The following is a 21,770-nucleotide window of genomic DNA, read 5'->3' on the forward strand; positions in this document are numbered from 1 at the left end:
ACTCACCGTCCACACTTGCAAGGCACATACAGTGCTGCATCTCCCTGGCTGCAGCGCTGGCTGTACTCCTGCTCTGCCTTGGGTATAACTATTGCAGCGCTGGTGCTGCAGCGCTGCTCCTCCAGTGTGGCCACCAAAAGCGCTGTAATTGGCCTCCAGCAGAATTTTCCCATAATGCTTTTAACTAAAGAACTCTTTGTTTTGTTATGATGCCTCTCTTTGTTTTGTTGTGAACTCGGGGCTCCTGGAGCTGCTTATCTAAAAAACAAACACAGCTCCTGTTTGCTGTGAATGAGGCAGGCAGGGGGATGAATGTCTACAGCTAGTGTTTGCTTGAGGAGAGAAACAGCACGGAGGGGGGGAAAAGGGAGCCCGTCGGAGCAGCTGCTTCTCTGGTCTGCAGGCTATTTGCATTTAAGAGTGAATGAGGGGTTGGGGAAATGGTCAGATTTTGCAAGGCAGGGAGCTGACAGAATTTGCAAGGCAGGCTTTGCAAGGCAGGGAGCTGACACATAGTGTCGGCTCCAAAAATCCACTTTCTCTCTCTCCTCCCCCCCCGCTCCCTGTCACACTCCACCCCACCCCCTCTTTTGAAAAGCACATTGCAGCCACTTGAACGCTGGGATAGCTGCCCATAATGCACCACTCCCAACACTGCTGCAAATGTGGCCACACTGCAGCGCTGGTAGCTGTCAGTGTGGCCACACTACAGCGCTTTCCCTACACAGCTGTACGAAGACAGCTGCAACTCCCAGCGCTGCACACCTGCAAGTGTAGCCAAGCCCTATATCTATACGTTCCATTCTACGCGTCCAACGAAGTGGGCTGTAGCCCACGAAAGCTTATGCTCAAATAAATGTGTTACTCTCTAAGGTTCCACAAGTACTCCTGTTCTTTTTGTGGATACAGACTAACATGGCTGCTACTCTGAAACCTGTTCTCTTCTTTAGCTTTCAATCATTAGATCACAGGTGACAGTGCCAAATATTGGTCTTTTGTAAAATCCCTGCATTGGAAGGAAATGTTGCATATAAGAGTTGAAATTGAAATTATTTCAGTCAGCAATGTATAAAATCTGCAGTAAACCCAGAGCAATGGAAATGACCAATTTTGTCAATTGTTTTTAAGAGGGTGGAGGTAAACCAGCTTTGCAGCATCAATATTTCAATTACAGGGAATGTCATCATCTGGAGTTCTATTTCACTGGGAGATAAGTTTTCAGAATGTTTTCATCACTAGTAAGAAAAATTATAGCTATAGGGAAAGAGTTCAAAATCTGTTCCTGAATTTTAAAATGCTACCAAAATGTTTTATATATTTGATACTGTTAAAATAAGAGATTGCATTTGAAAAGTGAAATCTTTGTTTTGTTTTTTTTAAAATATGAAGTAGTTGTGGTAAAAGGTCAAATATGAGTAAACTTAACACCTCAGCCTTATACACATCAGTGACACTTGACTGAGAAAAAAGCCACAAGGGGAACAGAATACAGTACTGAAGAAAAAACACATCAGCAACACCTTTATGTGTGAAGCTGACCAGTATGAGACAGAAGCCAAAGCAGTAAATGGTTAGGCTGGAACTATAATACACTCTGGCTTATCAACTTCAATTGATGAGATTTTGATAAGATATGATAGCTAGTTTCTCTTTAAAATGGTATAGCTTGGATCAGTGGTTTGTACTTGTAAGGCTCATTCCTGCAAACACGGACTTGCCTTTCTTGGTTGCAGTTGGGGTTTTCAGTTTTCGTAGAACCTCAGCTTGCACTTCAGTCACCAGATGCAAGTTAGACATCTCCCTCTTCAGTTCCCAGTATGCTTGCTGCACATTTTCACTGAAAGACATTTTAAAAAGTTAAATTTCTGCTGCCCTTGCAACTGGCTGTCCCGACTCTACTGCAGTTCTTAAGAGTTACAAAAAAAATTATTAACCCTGAACAATGCCTGTTTTGCTTAATGAGTGTATTCTTTTTTCAGTTTTACTGAAGAATCATTTCAACCTGACATTGCCAATGGACAGTATAGCCAGTAAGGTAGAGGCCATCAGATTATGTGGCTCTTAATGCTGAGCATACTAGTACTTAAAAACTCTGAACTAATGCAATAATTCCAAATATCTCCAAATGGAAAATTAATATTAAGAATACTCTGCTAGTTTCACATCTGAAATTAAGTTATAATTCTGATGTAAAGCTTATACCCTCAAAAATATTCTAAGTGCATATTTCAAATACACACAGTGGATACTATGAAATAGACATGGTAAAGAAATCAAATATGAATTGCTTTGTTTGTGACTTAGCAAATTGCCACACACAAACTAACATAATATTCCAGACCATGTTAATGGAGCTACAGTATTAGTCAAAAACTAAGCATCTGATATTTCAAACTTGGTATTTTAGTCTTCACACCACTCAGTTTGCCACAGTGATTTCAGATTAATTAGGTACTTGATACCCAAATTGCTGAACACATGCCCAGGCCAAATTAAAATAATGCTTTATGTCTGACTGGGCTGTCTCATGCTGTTGAGTCTAAATCAATGTGACAAGACAGTGTAAGTTATCAAGAACTAGTTCTCATTTTTGGTGGTGGACAGAGAAGGGGGGGGGGGGGAGATGTGGTGGGCAGAGCTGTGTTGTCCTATAAAGATTCCTGTTATTTAAGGCAGTTATTATCCATGAGGACTTTAACAGGTAATCATCAAGTCAGATTTTGCCAAGAAAGAGTTATGAGAATGTCTAAGAAAAATATATCAATTATGAAGAGCTATTTATTAATCTAAGCAATAAGAAGATTATTCAGTCTTCAGAGTATTTTTCTGATATTTAATAAATGCCTAAGAAGGTACACTGAAACACATTATTTCAGAATATAATTCTATGAACCAGATTTTCAGAAATGCCTAACACCCACAACCAGGGCCAGATTTTCAAGAGAATTCTGTTTATGCAAGTACATGAAGACTATTTTCAGAGTGCTCAGTACCTTGCAGCTCCTATTGACAACAAGAGCAGCAGCAGAGAGCCAACCTGGTTTGAAAACCTGTCCGTGTACTTTCAAATGAAATAATTAAATAGCATCATTCATGCTTCTACACATACTGAACAGCAACTGTGTATCAACTACCATTTTGAAAGACCTACTGGACTATTTTAAAATATGCATGCACTGTTACCTTTGATGTAGAGGCATTGGGCTACTACTGTTTTGTCAGTCAACTGCTGGCCACAGAAAATCCCCCGCTTTATTTATTTATTTTGAATTAAGAATCCTGCTCTAACAAAATCCTTGGATCACCACAAGTTGCTAAGAAAGAAAGCTGCACCATTACTGTTTATAACTTTCTTTCAGAACAGAATATGACCAAAAATACCACTTAACAGTAAATATACTCCCAAGGCAAACTTATTTGTGGGAATTAATTGTTATTTGTATTATCATAGCATCTAGGAGTCCTAAGTCACGGACTGGGACCCCATTGTGCTATACAAAAATCAGAATTATACAGAATTTATGAATCCACGTTCAAAATTGCTTTACAGATGCGATAGCACAATTGTTTTCACTTCAGCTCTAAGATTGTTGGGTATCAGTGATGTCAGTGGGTATGAAATTTTATCAACACAACTGTAAAAATGTAATAAGAAAAGCCAAGAAGGAGTTTGAAGAACAGCTAGCCAAAAACTCAAAAAGGTAATAACAAAATGTTTAAGTACATCAGAAGCAGGAAGCCTGCTAGACAACCAGTGGGGCCCCTGGACGATCAAGATAAAAAAGGGGCACTTAAAGATGATTAAGTCATTGCGGAGAAACTAAATGAATTCTTTGCTTCAGTCTTCACAGCTGAGGATGTTAGGGAGATTCCCAAACCTGAGCTGTCCTTTGTAAGTGACAAATCTGAGGAATTGTCACAGATTGAAGTGTCATTAGAGGAGGGTGTAGAATTAATTGATAAACTTAACAGTAACAAGTCATCGGGACCAGATGGCATTCACCCAAGTTTTAAAAGAACTCAAATGTGAAATTGTGGAACTATTAACTATGGTTTGTAACCTGTCCTTTAAATCAGCTTCTGTACCCAGTGACTGGAAAATAGGTAATGTAACGCCAATATTTAAAAAGGGCTCTAGAGGTGATCCTGGCAATTAGACAGTCTAACATCAGTTCCGGGCAAATTAGTTGAAACAATAGTAAAGAATAAAATTTGTAAGACACACAGATGAACATAAATTGTTGGGCAAAAGCCAACATGGTTTCTGTAAAGGGAAATCATTTCTTACTAATCTATTAGAGTTCTTTAAAGGGGTCAAACAAACATGTGGACAAGGGGGATCCAGTGGACACAGTGTACTTAGATTTCCAGAAAGCCTTTGACCAGGTCCCTCACCAAGGGCTCTTACGTAAATTAAGCTGTCATGGGATAAGAAAGAAGATCCTTTCATGGATTGAGAACTGGTTAAAAGACAGGGAACAAAGGGTAGGAATAAATGGTAAATTTTCAGAATGGTTCCCCAAGGACCAATCCCAGGACCAATCCTATTCAACTCATTCATAAATGATCTGGAGAAAGGGGTAAACAGTGAGGTGGCAAAGTTTGCAGATGATACTAAACTGCTCAAGATAGTTAAGACCAAAGGAGACTGGAAAGAACGTCAAAAAGATCTCACAAAACTAAGAGACCGGGCAACAAAACGGCAAATGAAATTTAATGTGGATAAATGTAAAGTAATGCACATTGGAAAAAATAACCCCAACTATACATACAATATGATGGGGGCTAATTTAGCTACAACTAATCAGGAAAGAGATCTTGGAGTCATCATGGATAGTTCTCTGAAGATGTCCATGCAGTGTCCAGCGGCAGTCAAAAAAGCAAACAGGATGTTAGGAATCATTTAAAAAGGGGTAGAGAATAAGATGGAGAATATCTTATTGCCATTATATAAATCCATGGTACGCCCACATCTTGAATACTGCATACAGATGTGGTCTCCTCATCTCAAAAAGATATACTGGCATTAGAAAAGGTTCAGGAAAGGGCAACTAAAATGATTAGGGGTTTGGAATGGGTCCCATATGAGAAGAGATTAAAGAAGCTAGGACTCTTCAGCTTGGAAAAGAGGAGGCTAAGGGGGGATATGATAGAGGTATATAAAATCATGAGTGGTGTGGAGAAAGTGAATAAGGAAAAAAGTTATATACTTATTCCCATAATATAAGAACTAGGGGCCACCAAATGAAATTAATGGGCAGCAGGTTTAAAATAAATAAACGGAAGTTCTTCACACAGTGCACAGTCAACCTGTGGAACTCCTTGCCTGAGGAAGTTGTGAAGGCTAGGACTATAACAGAATTTAAAAGAGAACTAGATAAATTCATGGAGGTTAAGTCCATTAATGGCTATTAGCCAGGATGGGTAAGGAATGGTGTCCCTAGCCTCTGTTTGTCCGAGGGTGGAGACAGATGGCAGGAGAGAGATCACTTGATCATTACCTGTTAGGTTCACTCCCTCTGGGGCAACTGGCATTGGCCACTCTTGGCAGACAGGATACTGGGCTGGATGGACCTTTGGTCTGACCCAGTATGGCTATTCTTATGTTCTTAACACATTTGCACTGAGAGCAAAAAAGTGTATCCTAAATTTGTGGATATCTACCGCAGAATGTGTGACACCTCAAAACTCAAACTAAGTAACTATCTCAAATTTGTTAACCCCCCCGGCCCTTTGTTTAAAAAAGGACAAATAATCATATTTATGCTTCACTCATTCAGAAGCTCTCAACTTTGGTTGAATGAGCATTGATCCAGTCATGTTCAAACAAGAACTATCCAGTATCCAAATTATATAAAACTTAAAAATAGCTCCAAATCTGCCACAGACAGAGTAAAATGTTTAAAAATGCCTAAATCCCATTTTCAAAAGTCATTTAAAGCTTAAGTCTCACTGAAAGTCAATGAAGTCCCTATCACTTTTGAAATTTTTTTCACATCATATGTACAATTTTCCTCTAGATGAGAATGTACAACATGGAACCTTGCATGTATTGGTTAACTATTTAATTACTACAAACCTTTTATTCATGGTTAAGTATTCTATATACCCAGATTGTAAATTGTAATTACTAAGTAACAGTGGCAGCTGTATTGATATACATAAACACACCTTTATTTTAATCTTCTCAGATTTGTTAATTTAGCACACGGGTTCTCAAACTGGGGGTTGTGACTCCTCAGCAGGCCAGGAGGTTATTACACGGAGTCGCATGCTGTCAGCCTCCATCCCAAACACCACTTCACCGCCAGCATTTATAATAGTGTTAAATATAAAAAAAAGTTTTTTAACTTATTGAAGGGTGGTGATCATACTCAGAGGCTTGCTGTGAAAGTACAAATGTTTGAAAACCACTGAGTTAGCATAAAAAAAATCTGATCCACTCACTACACATACATCCCACTACTGCAACATCTTAAAAAGATACGTTTACTGCAAACATTTGTGAAATACTACAGCTATTTTACTAAAATATTCCTCTCACCAGTAAAATAATCCACCGCTATAAAATCCTTTTACAAATACTACTTGGCAAGCTCTTAGCACCAACACAACTGTTTAAGTCTTCAGCAAACTGGATTTCCAAAACAGGTATTATATTAAATCAGAGATTTTTTGCAAGCGGTTGACAAGTGTGAAATAATTACGTCACAAAAAAATTAGTTAACGGCATATGCCCTCCCCCAGTAAACAATAAGGTTGTTTGCTACAGTAAATGTTTCACATAGGAAGGTGTCTAAGGGTGTGAAAAGAGTTGCTGACTGCTCTGTACAGTTCTGTACAATATGCATTACAAATAGTTATTCACATTACAATATAAAACCACAGTGCACATGTGCTAATTCCTGCAGAGGGCTGCTACCTGGAAGCTGCTTTTTAAAACCAAAATTTACCCTACTAGACTGAAGGACAGATGATTACTTTATCTTGAGATAACACTTCTGCTGTCAGACATGCAAGATTGACTATCATGCTGCAATTGGAACCACAAGAAAAAACAACTGTTCGCTATGTGACAAGTTTAAGATGAAGGGTGAGTAGTAGAAGTTTGGATACAGCCTGTCCTATATTATAGTCATAATAAAAATACTATAGAGTAAATGAAAAGAACGCCCATAGCACTACTCATTCTTTAAAATATGTTGTTTCCTTCCCCCTCTTAACAGGCAAAGCAAGACTCACACAATATGACTCCATAACAATTTCTTATTAGGAAGTACTATTCCCCCCTCTTGTGGAAAACTGTGTAAGTACACAATTTGCCTATGTTGGGATGAGAGGTACAAATAAACTCACAAATGTATTGGTATAACCACTACATTCTTTTAAACCGAAATATTTTCTTGAAAGGGCATTTTCCAAAGTATTTTTGAACTCTCCCCCATATTGTATTCCCTGTAGTCAAGCAGGATAACAATGTATCAGATTACAATACACACATGATTATGGCGCAAAGATGTTTTGGGGCTATTCCAACAGGAAAAGCAGTCATCTGATTTGCCAACACTTTTCAAGAGGACTACTATGTGTTTTAGTCAAGTGAATAGAAGGAATAATTTGTAACATCTTCCTTATTTCCTGTTTGGTGAAGGCAGGCAGCACAGCACAGACCAGTGGAAGCAAGGTTAGGCTGGGTCACTGCATTCTCCACTTCTGCTTCCATCTTCTATGATGTCAGCTTGAAGATATCTCAGTGTTACACATTATTTGAGAAAAGGGTAAATTTCAACTGGGAGCACATTCACAAACAGCTGTTTCTGGAGTACTGAGGGAAAACCTTTGAGATCCTCAAAAGCTTCAATACTACTAGCAGGACTCAACTCCTTCCTGTTAGCAGCTGCAAATTTCTTTTACCCTTCAAGCCTCTTCTAGTGTCTGTGAACATCTCTGGGAAGTTGGAGAAGAGTAGATAGGAAAGCCGGGAACTATTTTAGTTGATGTCTTATGCCCTTGTTATCTACAGGTTGCAACGCACTATGAGGGGCAAGCCACAAAGGTCAGTTAAGCCTCAGCCAATGCAAACTCCAGTGGGCCACATACTTAAGTGGAACAGGTCGCCATCATCCATGAATTTTTGCTGGCTTCCATCTCCTTCCTGAAATGATGCAAGGTGTTCATCTTTTAAACCCTATATTAGGTTGGAGTCTAGCTACCCAAGAATCTTCTACATACTTCACTTGACTACTATTAAAAGATTTGAGAACTTCCAGATGTAACTTCCAGATGGCCTTAAGGGTGCCATGTGAGACTCATTCTTTTTGCTCAAAAGTTTGTTTTACCTTTTGATAAAACTATGGAGATTAAGATCAAGTGGCAGGCAATGGTGGTTGATGGGTTGGCTATTGTTGCTCCACAATATGCTCAGTTCTGGCTGATGTTTTAGTTTACATAATGTGCTTAGACAACACAGCATTTTGCACATAATTGATATCACCACTAGAAGCATTTAGTCTACTCTTATCTCTGATCACAGATTCCTTTTCTCACCCTGATATTAGTGTGGCTTTTCAGGTGTTGTTCACGCTATCCTTTTCAATGGCACTGAACAAGCAGCTCAGTTCTCTAGCATGCTCATCTCCTGCCTTGAATGCTCCTTTTTCAACCACTCCTTTTAAGGTTTCAGGTGGAGACTACACCTTCCATAATAGAGCACCCCACAGCCAATTCCTTGATCCTTTATCTTCTACCTTCACCACCACTTATATGTGGCTTCACGTAGTTATGTCTGTTGACTCACATTCCAATGTCATCTCACATCTGCTCGTCTTGAATGTCTAACTACAGCTGAATATGCCAAAAACTGAAGTACTTCTAGAGAGAGCCCTAATCCCATTTTGTGACTCCACTATTATTCTCCTTAATTAAAAAGGTAACATTGCTCCAGAAATCTTGGCATCGTCCTTGACACACAACCCTTTCCCTCATCTCTAAGTCAGTATTGCCATCTTCAGAATTTAGTCTTTACTGCCACCTTGCCTCTACTGAATTCCTTTTTCTTGATTTGATCACATCTGTAACACTGTTGGCTTTCCTTGTCCTAACATCTATGTCTACTCCTGGGGGAATTATGCACTAAAAAAATTAAAAATTCTGTAATTTTTTTTTAAATTCTGCATATTTTATGTGTCAAAATAACACAATATAATCACACCAGTTTCAATTATTTTTGGTCATTTATTTAAAAATACCTGTCAGCAAGTATGTCTAACAATACAGATAACAAAAAAGAAAGATTCAGGAAATGTTTTTTGACAAATAGATTCCTTACTAGGCCTATTAACACAGAACTCTGAGTAAGAATTCATTTAAAACTACAATACAGAACCATATTGCCCACACCTGTCAGAAGCAGTGCAAAGGCTTGTGGGAGAGGGAAGTAATTGCTGGGAAAGAGCCTGGGTGTGAACTTGGAGGGTGGTTGGGTATGGGTGGGAAAAGTATGGATCAGGGTTTTTTTTGGGGTGGGGAGGGATTGTTAGGGAGCTTCCTGCATGCAGACCCTGGCTGACCCCTAGCCTCTCCCATTCAGTCAGGCACATCTGCCCGTATCCTCGTGTCCCTGCATCCCCATGTGTCCTTGCGCCCCCTGTCCACATCTGTCCCTCCACCCCCAGTCAGACACATTCCCAACTCCTCTTCTGGATAAGCCCTTCACAAGCCTTTTGTCTGATCACTGTCAAGGGCCTCACCCAGAACTTTTCCTATATCCTGGTGTCTCTCAATCTAAGAAGACGACAGTCTTTTCTAGCAGGCTCTTCTTCCAGCCTAGGCATCCAACCTTAATCAGGTGACCCTTTCTGGTCACATTCTCCCTCCAATCAGATGCTTCACCCAAGGACACCTCAGACCTAGGATTCAGAAGAAACCAGACAAAGACAGAGCTGGGCCCACTGCATTTAAAGGGCCAACTCACTCCATGAGAGTGTTCCATGTTGGCTACTCAACAGTGTACAAAAAGGAATTGCAACTCCTTGTCACGAAACTTAAAGGAATCCAGATATACTATTGAGATGTAGAAATTAGAACCACACATCTCATCCTCCACCACATTTAGCCTTGAAGCCACCAGCAAAGCAAACTCAAAACATGATACAAGTTTGCAAAAAACTCCACACACTTGCTACACTATCCTTCTCACAATATAGTCTTATCCAATCCCTTACTCCTTCAAATCAACTTCTCATCTTGAATATCTGTCTACTCAGTTTATTTTTGGGTGCTGGATCTCTAATTTGTACCACCTCTTTGAGACACATCCATTTCTCTTCCTGACTCTAGAGTGTCACACATCCTTGACTGTAGTAAGCTTTATTTTTTCTTAAAGCTGCCTATTAAATCTGGTATTTAACTTATGTGATCTGGAAACAATCCAGAAGATTTAGACACTATCTTCTCTGTCTTACATAAGTAGATTTAACTTTCATCATAGATTATCAACATGAATAAAAATAATAAATTTTGTCAAATATCAACTGCATTTGAGTTGGTAACTATTTATATAGCAATCTATCTTGGTAGAGTTAGCATATTGTTCAATTAAGTTCATGCACAGAACTATCTGCCACACCAGTTCCACGCATCATTTCTAAATCACACACTAACAAAATGAAACACAGAAGAACCACAAATATTCATACCTCTGAATATTTTGTTTTTGGAGGAGGTCTCCATTTAACAGATTTAATTCCTGACCCTGGTCCTGAAAAGAAAAAAGTGAACAGTTAACTCTATTTAGTGTCCAAAACCTTTGTAACAAAAATCTAATCTTACAAGCATGAGGGTCTTCAGTTTCATTAGCTGACATACATTGGGAAGGGACTGATGTGCTATTTTACAATACAAAGTTTGTAAAAATTCACTAGTTTCCTACTAATTGTGACTACCTGAATTAATGTGTGAACAAGAAGATCAGCTGTGTTGAGAAAATGAGTTAAATGCAACAATACTATCCCCACACTGAATGTTTCAGAAAGTTATGGGGTCTAGAGATTTCCTAGTGAATTGTTTCACACAAAATGCTCATCTATACAGAAAAAGGCAAATCCAGAGTATCATTAATATTATTTCTGTGAGAATAAACCAACCACAAAATTGGTAACTAAATAGTCCGGACTATACTTCCAGACACCACCTTCCAATATATCCAACTTCCACAAGACATGTAAACTCAAGTGTTTCAACCAGGCTGTACTCCATCAGTTTTTGCAGATTAAAGTCAATGGGATTTGTGCTTCTGTGTCACTTACGTTCTTTGGAAAATCCCACCTTCAGGTACCTAAGTATTGGTTTAACTTTGGACATTTAGATTTGAAAAATTCTAGCTTCTGTATAAAAAGTGCACAATAACTAACAATAGAAAAATGTCATTTAGACTTCTTTAATAACACTGAAGCAATTTTGTTTTCATGTGACGATTTTATCCCACTAAATTTAAAAAAAACAAAATAAATGTTGCATAAGGTAATGTACTTGCTGTAGTGTTTACAGTATCAGAGCCTTAATTTTTAAAAAATTGTTTTTTGCTTATAGCAGTTTTGTAGAAGTAGGATACCCTATTCGCAGTGGCATTAAAAACATTTAAAATATAATATAGAATTACAAGAGCAAAAAAAATATTAGATTCTGGTAAACATGCTATCAATTGTCACTGTGGCTCTAAGAGACCCCACTCTATTATTAGCATAGCTTTCAGTTGATGAAAGATGAGTATCCCATACACCTACCATGTAAATCTGAAACAAGAAAATCTAGAATACTAAACATATAGAAAAGACAACCAGAATGTCACGATAGCAGCCATTTTTCTTTAATTCTAGGTTTTAAACTATGTTTGCTAAATTGGTCTTTGTATTAAGAAATCCCACAGCGCTCTCAATATTTAAACTGGCATTTTCCTCTTCCTCCAAAGCTTTACTGCTCATGTGCAAGATATTCAGTGTTTGTGCTATAAAATAGCTACTGTAAATTAGTGTACACTAGTTTAAAATCTTGTTCATATGTGCCTCCTTTCTTGATCTGTTAGTGGATTTGAGGGGAAGATGTAGTTTCTTGTATTTCTTCTTTAAGACAAAAGTTACTGTAACAATTATTGATTCAGAGTTCTATGCACCATCTACACAAAACGTGCCTCCTAAGTCTTTAAGATCTCCCAGCATGCATCACACAAGCAATAAATCCCTTTATGTGAGTTGCCATTATTCAAACTCAATGTGTCAAAAATGTTTTGAACAAAATACTTTATTTTGTTTGCAATTTCTTTTATTCTTTAAATTTATGAAGTTAGTCAGAAAAGGCACCTACAAGAACCACCTGCTTAAGGAGAGGAAAGCTAACAATGAATAAATGCTCAATTCAAGATAATCAATTCCATTTAGCACCATCTAGTGGATATAATATATATGAGCATGTAGATACCGAAGAAATAAAACACTTTCAGTAAGAAGAGCTCAAATGCTCATAAAACATTAAACTATGTCATGTTTGCACAAAGGTGACTGATGACAGCAATCAGTTGATCAGGCTGCCCAACAAAGTCTCCAAATACTGATAGCCAGTATTTATGGTGTGTATCTTAACAAAAAAAAAATGAATGCTTGATCTTTAACAGCTAGGGCTACCTAATAGTGTTAACAAATACTAGGAAAACAGATTTCAGAGTAGCAGCCGTGTTAGTCTGTATCCGCAAAAAAAACAGGAGTACTTGTGGCACCTTAAAGACTAACAAATTTATTTAAGCATGAGCTTTTCGTGAGCTACAGCTCACTTCTTCGGATGCATAGAATGGAACACACAGACAGGGGATATTTATACATACAGAGAACATGAAAAGGTGGAAGTATGCATACCAACAGGCAGAGTCTAATCAATTGAGATGAGCTATCGTTAGCAGGAGGAAATCCGAAGAAGTGAGCTGTAGCTCACGAAAGCTCATGCTTAAATAAATTTGTTAGTCTTTAAGGTGCCACAAGTACTCCTGGTTTTTTTAGGAAAACAGAGAACTTACTCTACTCACAAATGTAGCATATCCTCTGTTTTAAGTAAAAAAGTCAAATCATTCCATCTGCCTCTTTGTTTTCCCTTTTTTTTAAAATTATAGGTGCACTTTAATATCTGCAGCACGTAGCTGCATTTAGTAGATCAGTAGCTTAAATTTGGGAGCTCACTCATGACTACAGTGTGCTACAAAACAGTGTCTTTATGAACAGCTATAAAAAAAAACTGTGCAGAAGCGACCACATCCCTTCCACATGAGTCAAGTTTTAAAGACCAAGACAAACAGTAACTTAATACATCTACTGCAAATGTTAAAAGTAATAATAATTATTATAATTATAGTATTAATTAATGGTGCTCTTACAACACCAAAAGAAATCAGATTCTGGGCTCTGGTTTTAATCCTGAAGAAAAACCTCAAAGTCAGCCTTCCTAAGAGGAAGGTACTAAGAGTATGAACACTTCATGTAACAATTTTTCAATTCCTTGATTCTCTCCTAATGAGATCAACCAAAGCTTCCGCACCTGTTGGCTGTTTCTGGGATGTCTGGGCATAAAAACAAGGTCTAAATATTACCATTAGTTATACAGACATTTCTAATACAGTCCTGTATAAAAAAAAAATACTGGAAAGTTGTAGCTTTCAACCGGAGACCTAAAATGAGGCACAATACTGAATACAGATGGAAGTTAAGGTGACGTAAACGTCTTTCCTTTAAGATGCATGAGCTGCTTTCTCATTTCATTAACAAGATTGCATTTCTGGCGTCATCTTCAAGGAAAAAACCACCAAGATACCTTCAGTACAGACTTGCTGTTAATAGTTTATATAATACTGTTTGTTAAGAAATTATGCTTGCTGTCCCCCCCGCCTTTTCTGGATGCGACATGTCTGATATAATAAGTTCAGGACAAGGAATATGTCTTACTCTAAGAGAGCTGTGTAAATGTACAGAACTGTATAAAACAAACCTTTTAATAAATATACTGCGCTATGCACAAAAAACTACATTAAAAGAACATTTAAGGTTGCACAATCAAACTCTCAAAAGTTAGGAAATAGCAGAATTAAGACTGCCTGTGCAATCTTACCTCAGCCTCCTTATGCTTATGTGTCATGATACTGTCTTTAATTACATGATCACTTACTTTCTTTTCCACAGAGCCCCTGCCTGTGGATGACTCAGGGTTGTATGGTGAAGGAGGCTGTTGTCTGTGGGACCCCTGCCTCACAGAACTGGAAGCAGTAGAGTGAATGAGGCAGGGGATTGCAGGAAGAGAAAGAAAAGTCTCATGGTTAAGACAGTTGAATGCTGTCCTGGAAAAGTGGATTCCATCCTTGCATTTGCCACAGAGTTCCTCTGTGATGCTAGGCAAGTCACTTAAACCAAGCTTTCCATAAGTGGCCACTAACTGTGTTCTTCATGTTTTGGGAGCCAAACTTGAGACTCTGGGGTCTGATTTGCTGAAGTGTGATGAACATGCACAACTGCAACCGAAGTTGATAGGAGCAGTGCTTTGAACATATAAAATGCTAAATAATGTTAAGTACTTTGAGGGAAAAAAAAAAAAAGTCAGGCCCTTGGCATCTCAAATTAGAACCCAAAATTAGTAGAAACTTTTGACCTTACTCTCTCTGTCTCAACTTCCCACATGTAAACTAGAGATAATACCATCCACTCACTGCACAGGGAGGTTGTGAAGATAAATTCATGTTTGTGAAAAACTCAGATACGATCATGATAAATGCCATAGACCAGTGGTTTTCAAACTTTTTTTCTGGTGACCCAGTTGAAGAAGATTTATGTGGCAAAACAGGAGTGCTAAGGCAGGCGTCCTGCCTATCCTAGCACTGCAGACTGCGCTGCACCCTGGAAGCGGCCAGCAGCAGGTCTGGCTCCTAGGCAGAGGCGTGCAAGTGGCTCTGCGTGGCTCTCGCCCACAGGCACCACGCCCCCCAACCCCCAGTTCCCACTGGCCAGGAGCCAGTGCTTGGGGTGGGGGCAGCATGCGGAGCCCCATGGCCCCTCCGCCTATGAGCTACTGCTGGCCACTTCTGGGGCACAGCGTGGTGTCAGAACAGGTAAGGACTAGCCTGCCTTAACAGGGCAGCACCGCCAATGGGACTTTTAACGGCCCAGTCGGCAGTGCTGACCAGAGTCCCCGCAACCCAGTGCCTTACATTCCGTGACCCAGTACTGGGTCGCAACCCGCAGTTTGAAAACCACTGCCATAGACAAGCCCTTCAGGAAATTAATAATTCTGTCTTCAGAGCTGAGTTTGAATGTGTGCAGTAAAACTGGGTATAGAGTCACGCAATAAAGTATTTTACTTCCTTAATCACGAGACTGTCCTTTTTCTTCCTGCAATCCCTGCCTCATTCACTATATACCTTGCAAATTCTGTGAGGCAATGGTCCTACAGACAACAGCTTCTTTTACGGCACAGCTTTGATTCATCCACAGAGCAGGCCCACTCTGTGTACTAAATGAGGCAGGGGTCCTGGGGGAGGAGGGGAAGGGAGAAATCATGTTATCATGTAATTAAGGACAATTGTAATTCATACTTTTGAGCGCTTAATTTCGTAACCTTAATAGTGTTCTTAAAGTAGTTTGAGTCTGTCACTTCGGTTGCTAAAATAGCAAATGAAAAAAAGACATTCTATTTTGTGGCATCATATTAACATCTACATGATTCATCACTAGGGTTGAAACCTTTAGATCAGGGGTCTCAAACTCAAATGACCAAGAGGGCCACATGAGCGCTAGTTCATTGGCCTGAGGGCCGCATTACTGACACCCCCGCTCCTCGCTGCCTCCACATTTCCATGTCGTAGTCTCTCCCATTCCCTGGCTTCTTGTTCCAGTCTCCTTGCCCAGAGAGTCCCAGTCTCCCCCCTCACTACCAGTACTTCATTCAATTCCAGTGTTCCTCCTCATGCCAACTGTATCCCACTTCTGACACCTCATTTCCCTCATCAGCCTCCAGTCCCAGTTTCGCCAGACTCCTTTTCCCAATTTGCCCCTTTCCTGCCCCCTTGGTCCAGTGTTTGACCCCTCTGCATAAAACTCAGGTGGTTTCCTACTTCAGGCTGCCTACATGCCAAAAAAGGGGTAATTGAGAACACAGGAGAAACAGGCTCCTGGTCTCAGAGTTCAAGTCCTGGACCCACAAGGCCCAGAGCATGCGGGAGCAGCCACTGCAGGGAAAGCCTTTACCCCTGGGTTAGTGCATGCTCAGTTGTTCTGAGGGAATGGTGCACATACAGTCTGGTCAGCACCAGGAGCTGAGAGACTCAGACATGCCCAGTGCAGTCAGAATCTTTGGGAATTTTGCTGCTAATAAATCTTAAGAAGTCTCTACCAGCAAGTGCAAACTGCAGTATTTCGGAGGCTTTGAAGCTTATTTCGGTGGATTTTCATAGGGACAGCACAACACATCCCCGATACAAAGCCACTACTCTGCCAAGTTTCAAGTCCTCACATTAAGCATGACGATAGAGGTGTTCAAATAAAAGGTCATCAGTCGTTTTTGTGTTTTGTTGTAAAGATGGGCAAAACATCTTTTTCCTCTAGCTTTGTTGTCTGAAACAGCTGAACTGTACTGGCTGAAGTTATTATATATGTATATATTTTCAACCTGAGGCAGATACTGGGCATGGAAAATTTCAGCTCACATGGTTGAAGTCTGGCAAAATTATAAGCAATTAAAACAGGGTCTTATAATCAGTAACCTTAACAACTGGCAGTCCTACCAGCCCTGCATATAATATAGTAGGTGAAAACATTATTTACAAGAGATAAATAATTTCATGGGAAGATAATTACAGTTTTACTATGAAGAAAAAGGTTTTCATTTTATATTGTAAATATGCAACTATTTCATATATATATTTCTCATGTGAACATAAGAATTGGCATAAATGTTAAGGTTCAATATTATATATTCATTTTAATTTTACAAGTCTATTAATGTTTCAATTCCATAATTGAACAGTACCTTCTGCTGTTCTTTTCTGAGACTGTTGCATTCCTTTTTCAGCTTTTCTAGTTCCTGTTCCAGACTGTGAACTTTCAGGTCACTATTCAGCTTCTCTATTTCCCAGCTCGATGGAGTAGAGTTTAGATTCCTCATCACTACAAAAAGATAAGCAACAGACTGATTTCCACTCCCATTATAAGGTTTCAGAGTCAGACATCATGTCATGGCTCATGATGAGTATCTGCACCAGACAAAATAAAAAGGCCTCAAAGATTCAGTTTGTTTTCATCAATAAAGTTAATTTAAAAATATTTAGTATCACTATTTTAATATATTTGACAATATCTTGCTTTGAGTAATACGGCATTACTTACCATCTGATATTTCATATCTCCTTTCCTAAACAGTTTTCTTGACTAGCCTGCCTTGTACAAAGATCACATTCAGGAAGTGAAAGCAATAGGCTTCCCAATGGTTATTTATCAGGAGAGCTAACAACAACTTGTTGACAGAGGAAAACTCAGAAAAGAGATTGTCCCTTTAATGCATGTAGCCCCATTTTTCTTTTACATAACTTTTCCAAAGCATATTGTAAAATGCCTTAATACAAAAACAGGATTGAAGGAAGGAAAAAAAAATCACACCATAAACACCTGAAAACAGATTTCATACTGGGAAGTGATCAGATCCAACTATTCAAACTAGTGCATGCTTGCACGCATAGGAAAATATTGCTCTTTTTCTCTCAGTTTTATACAAGCTAGGTTTACTAGAAGTTTTTCCCAATTATTCCTACTGGGAAGTTTCAAATAGAAGTGCACAATACACTACCATGCAATAAAATGAGCTAAAGAACCCTGAGTCATGTTTGCCTCTGATTTAGAAACAAACAATATATTTTTATATCTATATCTATATACCTCCAGAGGTGGCCTAGACATACAAATAAGACTAATATGCAAGGTTTTTTTATCCCAAGTAGAGATCATCCCAGTATCAATGCAGCAGGTGGGAAAAAACATTTTCCATAGCATACAGGCTCTCACTGCAAGATTAGCTATCTGAATAAGTTAACACATAACACTGATCCAAACTCAAGAATGATTTAGTTTTTAATGAATTACCATACAGTGTATGTGATAGGATGTTCACTCCACACCAGTTCTGAAGGGTTAAGGTAGGCTAGATGGGCCACTTAGCCGCAGTAGGCTGATCCTGAGTGGGAGATAGGGATCAATGATGCTTAATTAAGGATGAAGCTCACCCAGGCAGGAACAGTGGAGACCAGGAGGAGGCTTCAGGGGGAAGCAATGTGCAGTCACTTCCTGACAGAAGGGAGGTGTGTTGGAGGTGATAGGGTCTGGCAAGAAGAGGAGCCCTGGGAAGTGGAGGAAGCTCAGATGGGTGGTAAACCCAGAGGTGCCAGAGGATAGTAAGTCAGAGTCCAGGGAAGTAGGAAACAAGTCTGGGGGTACACAGACCATAGTTGCAGACCCTAATCTAGTCCCTGGGATGGAACCCAGAGTAGACTGTGGGCCCAGGATCCCCTTCCAGCCACTGTCCGAGCGGCACTGTGTGTGGACGGAGAATGGAGTACTGTCCTCAATGGCAGAGGGACAGCTTGTCCTGAGAGACTGACATACCCTGGAAGGGGAGGACTAGAGTGACTTGTCTGTAGGGAAAAGTCAAAAAGAGGGAACAGCTGAGTCACAAAAGTACCTAACAACTACCTAGAGTCTTGAAGGGTCAATGGACTGAGCCACCGCAGGAGGGGGGCATCCATGTGATCAGTGGCGAGCTAATCCCCAGATGAGCCACAAGGAGGCACACCAGCAATGACTAGTGAACTCCGATACAGTGCAATATAAAAATAATTCACACTGAGACCCATTCTACACTTGAAACACTGACTGACATAGCTATGGCACTCAGGGGTGTGAAAAATCCACACCTCTGTGCCATTGCTATGACTACCTAGCCCCCAGTATAGCTGCAGCTAGGTCAATAGAAGAATATGTCCCTCAACCTAGCTACCATCAGTCAGAGAGGTGGTGTTTCTATAGCAATAGAAAAAAAAAAGACCCTATATTCTGGGGTTATGCCAGCATAGCTATGGCACCGTAGCTATGCTGTTATAGTCTCCATAAATATAGATATGGCTTTCGTAAACAACTTTCTTAGGGTGGAATTTGAATTATAATTCTCTAAGCACAACTTAAAAAAAAAGTGCCCCAAAATGTTCTTGATTCCCCATTGAAGGTAGCATGATTCAAATATGGAAGAATGGAGCATTCCTACATTTCATGTATATGCCATTTGTATTTTGATATACATTAGAACCTCAAAGAGACAAATACCAGAGTTACAGACTGACTGGTCAACCAGACACCATATGAACTGTAAGTAACCAATCAGGCAGAAGCAGAGAGAAAAAAAACAAAAAACAGTACTGTGCCTGTATTGCATCTTAAAGGTAGGCACATCTGGGTTGCCTGTACCCATCCCACACCCATTTGCAGGGCTGCCATCTACAGTTAGCCAGGAGGCGAAGATGCAGGGGCTGCCAGCCCAAGGCAGCCAGAGCCAGTAGAACAGGAGCAGAGTTGGGGTCTGCACAGCTTTCTCCCCTCCCACGCCCAGCTGGGAGGGGGATGCACTGTTCTCTCTCTCTCGCTCTCCTAGGGAGCTCCGCTGTTTCTGAAGCCTGGCCTGGAGTGTCAGCTGCTGGATCCGGAGCCCGAACTGCGCTTTGTTCAGAGTTACAGACAACCTCCACTCTCAAGGTGTCCGTAACTCTAAAGTTCTACTGTAAGCCTTTCAAATGTTTGTACAGGATACATTTTTCTATACCTCCATCTTCTCATCCACTCTCAGCCCTTTTCTTCCTTTCTTCCACAGATATGGCTGTTTCTCTCCAAGCTTTTTTCTCCTCCACCCTTATCTCTTTTGTCCCTCTTTCACATCGCGAAGTCCACCTTGGCAACCCTGGCCTGGCTTACCCCCAACATCCATCTCCTCCACTCCTGCTGCAAACCATCTCTGACAGAAATCCCATCACTAGGTTGACCTCCTCCTATACAAATTCAATCTCTCCTTTTAGTTCTGCCATATTCCTAGCAAAACAACTCTACCTCTCCAACTTAATTGAATCCCATGCCCACATTCCCAGACAGCTTCGACTCACTACTCAAATCCTTACTTCTTCCTCTACACAGGATCTCACAAAATTTCTTTCAAGAGAAAACTGACAAAATATAATGTAGCCTTTCCCCTCCCCTCATCTTACCTTCCATCCCCCTTTGCCTCCTACAACTCTCTACTTCAGCAGTCAAATACAAAAAAGATTTTCATCTTCTCTCCTCTAACCCAACCACTTCCCTCAGTGAACCTCTCCCTTTTGCTCTCATCTCCCTGTGCCCACTCTTATCCCATCCTATACTCTTCTCAACTCTTCTGGCTCTTTCCCCTCACAATACAAGCATACGTTAGTCTCTCAAACCTTAAAAAAAAATACCACATTTGACTTCACTTGCCTCTCCAACTACCACTATGTTTTACAACTGCCGTCTGCAATTTCTCTCCTCCAATTCCACCCTAGACTTTCTCCAATCCAGCTTTCACCCCTTTATGCATTCACCCCACTCCCCTGAAACTAAAGCCTCCTCCTTGCCAAGTCTCAAAAGCAACACTCCATCCTCATCCTCTGACTTGTGAGTGCTTTTGATATCATCAGCCATGCTCTTCTTGAAATCTTGCCTTCCCTTAGCTTCTGTGATGTCATTATCTCCTGGTCTCTTCCTAGCTCTCTAATTGTTCCTTCAGTGGATCCTCCTCATTCATACACCAACACTTTGTGCGGGTTCCACAGGGGGCTCAGTCCTTGGTCTCCCTTCTCCACCTTATCATTAGGGTAATCTCATCCACCAACACAAATTCAATTACCATCTCTATGCAGACGATTCACAGATCCATGTCTCTATTGCAGACCTGCCCCCTTTTATCAAAACTAAAATCTCAGCCTGAAATCCCTTTGTGGAGGTCTAACCATCAGCTCAAGCTCAGCAAGACTAAAACATAGATTAGTGTCTCCCATACCCCCCACAAAAAACAACAAAAAACAACAAAAAACCCACCAGACTCCCTGCTACCTCCTTTCTTGATCATTAAGGACAACGCTATCACCATTCAGGCCTGAACTTGGATGTCATTTTTGACTCAGACCCATCTCCAGATCTTCACATCCAGGCTATGTGTAAGTCTTGCCAATTCTTTCCGCATAAGATCTCCAAGTTATGGACTTTCCTACCAACCCATTCAGCTGAAACTCATCTTGTCTTGATTATTGCAATGTTCCTTTCTCTGACCTTGACAAATGCACTTGTCTCAATCCATATAGAATGCTGCTGCATATATCATTTTCTTAGCCCATCACTCTGACCACGTCTCCACTTTGATTCCCCTTCTGTACTGCACCAAACCAAAAAGACACTTGTCTTCACTTTCAAGGTCCTTCACAACCTATCCCCACCCAACCTTTCCTTTATCATTCAGTATCGAGAGGTTGACTCCTGCCTTTGATCGGCCCATGCCTCCTCCAATCACCCACTTGTTAAATTTTGCAGCAAGTACCTTCCTGCTTTCTCCCATGCTGCCCCTCATGATGGGGAGAAGCTCCCCACAAACATGCACAAAGTTACCTCATTATCCACCTTCAAATCTCTTCTTAAATCTCTCCT

The 21,770-nt window shown here is 40.2% G+C and overlaps 1 protein-coding gene across 5 annotated transcripts in view; it reads right to left on the bottom strand.

Annotated features, from left to right (window-relative positions):
- AZI2 (5-azacytidine induced 2) overlaps window positions 1-21,770 on the bottom strand; it is a 68,475-nt gene that overhangs the window by 10,304 nt on the left and 36,401 nt on the right. For all 5 annotated transcript variants that reach the window (XM_039527100.1, XM_039527099.1, XM_039527097.1 and 2 more), the window contains 3 exons: window positions 17,053-17,189; window positions 10,698-10,759; window positions 1,719-1,837 (listed from right to left, as the gene is read on the bottom strand). In XM_039527100.1, coding sequence (XP_039383034.1) covers window positions 1,719-1,837; window positions 10,698-10,759; window positions 17,053-17,189 — 318 coding nt within the window. The remainder of the gene's footprint in view (window positions 1-1,718; window positions 1,838-10,697; window positions 10,760-17,052; window positions 17,190-21,770) is intronic.

This window comes from Mauremys reevesii, linkage group 2 (assembly GCF_016161935.1).
Source record: "Mauremys reevesii isolate NIE-2019 linkage group 2, ASM1616193v1, whole genome shotgun sequence".
In the NCBI taxonomy this organism is placed as follows: domain Eukaryota; kingdom Metazoa; phylum Chordata; order Testudines; family Geoemydidae; genus Mauremys; species Mauremys reevesii.